Source organism: Anastrepha ludens, chromosome 2 (assembly GCF_028408465.1).
Source record: "Anastrepha ludens isolate Willacy chromosome 2, idAnaLude1.1, whole genome shotgun sequence".
NCBI lineage: Eukaryota > Metazoa > Arthropoda > Insecta > Diptera > Tephritidae > Anastrepha > Anastrepha ludens.
Genome location: NC_071498.1, coordinates 131,509,923 through 131,515,073, shown reverse-complemented (window position 1 = coordinate 131,515,073; position 5,151 = coordinate 131,509,923). Strand labels below are relative to the sequence as shown.

General features: G+C 37.5%; 1 protein-coding gene across 1 annotated transcript; it reads left to right on the top strand.

The window, feature by feature from the left end:
• The first annotated feature begins 2,544 nt into the window (after positions 1 to 2,544).
• LOC128855345 (mitochondrial 2-oxoglutarate/malate carrier protein) lies at positions 2,545 to 4,503 on the top strand. The gene has a single exon (XM_054090194.1). It carries the CDS (start codon positions 2,862 to 2,864, stop codon positions 3,810 to 3,812), a length of 951 nt encoding a protein of 316 aa, XP_053946169.1. The 5' UTR covers positions 2,545 to 2,861; the 3' UTR covers positions 3,813 to 4,503.
• Positions 4,504 to 5,151: the final 648 nt, after the last annotated feature.

Below are 5,151 nucleotides of genomic sequence, written 5' to 3'. Positions count from 1 at the left end.
CATGATTACAATCCTATTGACTAGATTGCCTAAGTGCAATGATAATGAAAAACAAACAAATAATAGAGATAAAGTAACTAAAAGTGGGAGTTAAAAGACTTAAATATAAATCTCGACAGCGAAAAATCAGTATTTAAAAACAAATTAATATCGAATTCTGTGAGAACTCGGCAAATAGGGTCCAAAATAGTAAGGACTAACTTTAGCAGAACTAAAGTAAAATGGCAAAGATGGACGAGGAGAAGACCTATGAGTCAAATTAAAAGATATACATATTTTCAAGAAGTGCTGGACAATCCTAAAAATCAACTATCATACTATATTAAAGCCAAACATAAAACACTGCACAGTTCTTCCAAATTCGAGAGTTTGTAAGTTGATAAGTTTAAAACGGGAATAGTAAAAAGAAAGACAGACTCATCTTACAAATTTTGATAAAAATAAATGATAAAAGTAAATGCATTCTTTATGTAATGTAACGTTGCGATATTTCACTTGCTTTCGGTTTATATTTGATTTTAAAATAAAGTCGAGCTTGCTGATGCTGTTATATTTTTTGAAGTGAAACTTCTTAGGCGTCGATGGACGAGCGAGAATGGAGAATAATATTTCAAGGCCATGCAACGTTTGGGTGTTTTCGCTCCGCGAGTGAGAAAAAAGATATAACGTAGAGGAAAAGGAGAGGGCGAGATATACCTTATATATATCTTAGATACACTTTAGGCTATTTTTCCTGAGTTTTTCCTTGTAGTTGATAATTTCTAGTGAGAAATAACACTGCCTACTTTTTGGCGCTTGTTTGTTGGTGCAAACTTGTAGGAAATATATTTTTGATGCCTACTTTTTGGCGCTTATTTCCGTTTCCTGGCTAGTGCTTGTGCGTACTATATGGCCTCTGGAGACGATACAGCATGCTTGACTGAGCTTTGTGTGTGTTAGTGCAGTCGGGTGTCGTCGTGTCACACATACTTGTTGTCGGCTTTTGAATGATGAAAATCAAAAATTTTAGATATTAGCGTCAATCAGCCGACACGCACACATATAAAGTTCTTGTCAAACAATGCTTGACCGTCACCAGAGGCCAATAAAGTGCTATCCATTCCGGCGTCGGATTTATTGGTTTTGCCTTGTGGTAATTTGTGCCGTTGCTGCGGTCCTGGAATCGCTGCGTTTGTTCGGGTGATAAACGCTCGGAGTAGTGCGCGTTGTTACAACGGTTTGTGTCCGGCGTTTACCTACACCGGTCGATGCTTCTCCGTTTTCTGTAACTTTTGGCTATTTGTATTCTCTGCAAATGTTGTGAATTTATTTAGATATATATTATTTCTCTCTCGGGTCTCTCCCTCTTTCTTTGTCTGCCTTGAAATTTCACTTCTGTTATGTGTACTACGCTACACGCATTTTTTTGTATATATTATTTAATTTGTTCAGTTTTTGAAAAAAAATTTCAACTTATGGATCAAATAATTAAATAAAACTTTTTTCGGTGAACTTAAACTTAAAAATTCGCGCCTCCGAAATTCCTCGTTGGGTTAATAAAATATCCCATTGTACGCACTCGGCCGCCCACACATCCCCGCATGGGATGCGTACATACATACATGTGTATGTCTACGCATGTGTATGCTTGGATGAAAATCTTTGTGTCGTTCCGAAAATAGTTTGAAGGTGATTACGTCGAGCTGAATCGCTAGCTATGCGGCTGAACGCCATGCCATGACTGTGCCAAGTGCAAGGTAATTTCCTTATGCCTATATTTTATTTTGCCTATTTTTAATTTTATTTTAAATTAAAGTGTGTTTTTTTTTGGGGGAAAATTTACATTGACTTTCTCACTTAAAAGAAACAACAAAAATCGTACTGACGAATGCATCGCTGCTTGCGTGTAAACTTATTCATAGAAAGAGCGCATATATACATATATAAAATTGTGTGCTCTCTTTATTTTTCGTTTTTGCTCTGCTCACTTTCTTTCGCATCTAAATCGAACAGCTGATTTCTCTAGTTGACGTCAGCAGCAGCAGCCATAGCATAAATTGATGCGGCAATGAAGAGCTTATTGCGCCCTACAATGGGTGATGGCATATCACGTATGAGAATAATCAGAATATTACAACTGACGAGTGCGTGGGCATCAGGTTATATTGATTTAAAATTGAAAGTTTGTTTATTTCTTTTAGAATAATTTTGCTGCTTGCGTAAATGCAGCTCTTTTGGTTTGTGTCAGTGAGGCCTTTTTTGTAGAGTATAAAACGGCCGTCTATACTTAGTAACAATCGACCGCTGTAAGCTTAACGACACAGTGATGCCAACAATTTACTTTTAAACAACAATTTGTGCAAAGTGATTTATTTCTCTCTGTGAGATATGTATTCTTCTAATTTCGCGTGAAACTATTTCAATACATGTAAAGCAATTAGAAAAAAGTAAATTTTATATATACCAATCTTACAAATGTATTTACATTTTCGTTGAATTTGTTTGTGCTATATACGTACGAAAATGTTGGCAACTCTAACAATCTTGGGGATTCTTTATCAGGCTGAGCGTTTTGTGCCATCGTTGTTTCATTGGTTTTCGGTTTCGGTTTCGGTTTTGGGCTGGCGCTGCTCTTTTTTATACAAGAACTTCAACGCTTTGCAAAATCATTAAAAATTTGCTTAATTTAACTACACATTGGCATTTGCACAATTCATGTAACTTCGACATCGTTTTTGGTATTCCAAATTCCAGACAGATACTACAAGCGCTGTGCGGTTTGTGGGTAGAGTTCAGTAGGTGCATTCAGTTGGCCGCGGAAAGATTATAGAGTTGTACCTTTAGTTGCTGATCGGTCGCGCGGTTTGTTGCAAAAGTACAAAATGTCAAATCAAAGTGAGCAGAAAGCGGCGGCTGCAGCGCCCAAAGCGCCTGCACCTATTCCAAGTGGATTGAAGTTCTTGTTTGGAGGTGTTGCTGGCATGAGTGCCACCTGCATTGTCCAGCCACTGGATTTGGTTAAGACAAGAATGCAAATATCTGGCGCAGGCGGTGGCGAAAAGGAATACCGTAACTCATGGGACTGCATACAGAAGGTGGTAAAGAAAGAGGGCCCCTTGGGTTTGTATAAAGGCATTGGAGCAGCTTTGCTGCGTCAGGCAACTTATACTACCGGTCGACTTGGTGTCTACACCTACTTAGTGGATTTGTGTCAAACCAAACTGAAACGCACTCCTGGTGTATTGGATAGTATGGCAATGGGTGTGGTAGCCGGCGCAGTTGGCGCGTTTATTGGCACACCAGCTGAGGTGGCACTCATTCGTATGGCCAGTGATGGTCGCCTGCCACCAGCAGAGCGACGCAATTATACCAATGTGGTAAATGCGCTGACACGTATAGTTCGCGAAGAGGGTGTGACAGCATTGTGGCGTGGAAGTATACCCACCATGGGTCGTGCCATGATTGTGAATATGACACAACTGGCTTCTTATTCACAGTTCAAAGCCTATTTCAAAAATGGTCCACTTAAGATGGAAGAAGGGATCCCCCTGCATTTCTGTTCCAGCATGTTGAGTGGTTTTCTTACGACCATCACTTCCATGCCGCTGGACATTGCCAAGACACGTATACAGAATATGAAAACCGCTGCAGGCGCTAAGCCAGAATATAGTGGCACCATCGATGTGCTGGCCAAGGTGGCACGCCAAGAAGGTGTCTTAGCTTTGTGGAAAGGATTCACACCATACTTCTGCCGCCTGGGACCGCATACCGTACTGACTTTCATTTTCCTGGAGCAATTGAACAAATTATACCGCGATTTTGCTAGCAAATAAATCGGTAAACTGTGATGTAACCACTTCGACAGCTAGTGAAGCGTGTGCGGTTGATGTTGTATAAAGTACGCGTGCATGCACATACATAAATACATTACCTATATTCCAGAAACGAAGTGCAAATATAGCTAAACAAGTGTTTTCCTGTCATCAACTAGACAAAATTTCATTTTTGCCACCAACTAAAAACTCAATTTGTTAGTTATTTCTAAGCTGAATTAAATTCATTAGTAAAAATATGCTTGCTAGCTTATTTCAGTAAACGGTGCTTTGATAGTATGCAACGCGCTCAAATACGTATAAAACGCACATCGTTTAGAAATTTTATTTGTAAATCCACACAATTAGCACCAAATCGGGTAAAAATCCAAATTGCGATCAGATCGATAAATGTGGCTGTTTTTGATGCAGAGCAATCAGAATAGTTACTGAAATCGATTAGAATACATACATAAATGAGCTGTTATAGTTGTTTTATTTTTTAAATTTTATTTTTAGCAATTAATACTGTACATTTACATACAATTTGTTAATATTCTTAAAAACAGAAATAGAAGAAGTGCAAATAAAAATTTACATATATTTTTTCAATTTAGAAGTGCAACAATTTTATGTAAATAAATGAGCTGGGAACGTACATATAAAAAAGTAACTGACAATAAATTGTAAATTATTAGAATATACAAAAATATGTTTCTTGGATTCTCTTAATGCCAGTCATGGTTCGTTAATCAAAGGTAAACACACAGTAATGTACACAACAAATATATTACAAGTTGCTGGGCACAGCCAAGGCGAATTCATTTGTGATTAAAATGATAGGAAATAGCGGTATTTGCTCTTAGTTCGTTTTTAACCAAGGCCAATCCATACAAGTTGAAATCAGTAGAGCAGCTGATTTGTTTTTTTCTTACGGTGTTCTGGTTTGAATATCGAACTATCAAGCTTTGGTGTTCATGTACCCAAAAAACTTGCAAAGTAGGGGAAAGTGAGAGAGGAAAATGAGATATCACTTTGAGGGCACGTTGCAAGTTTTTCTTGGAAGAATTTGCAAGTGCAGCTGATCGCAAAATAAAAATGAACACAAATTAAAACTTGCGAATTGAGGCAAAATCTTAAATTTAAATACCATAAAAATGTTTATTAAAGTGGAGAATATAATTTTAGATAAACTTTATAAAGTTTGTATATATAAAATAAAATATATTAAATATAAATCGGCCAATGATATAGAGATATGAACTTCTCAATCACAACCTCCAGTCACCCTTACTGCAGTTTCCGAAATACAAATCGGAAGCATTGAAGGTATCTTTAGTGTTCTATGCGTGTACTTCCT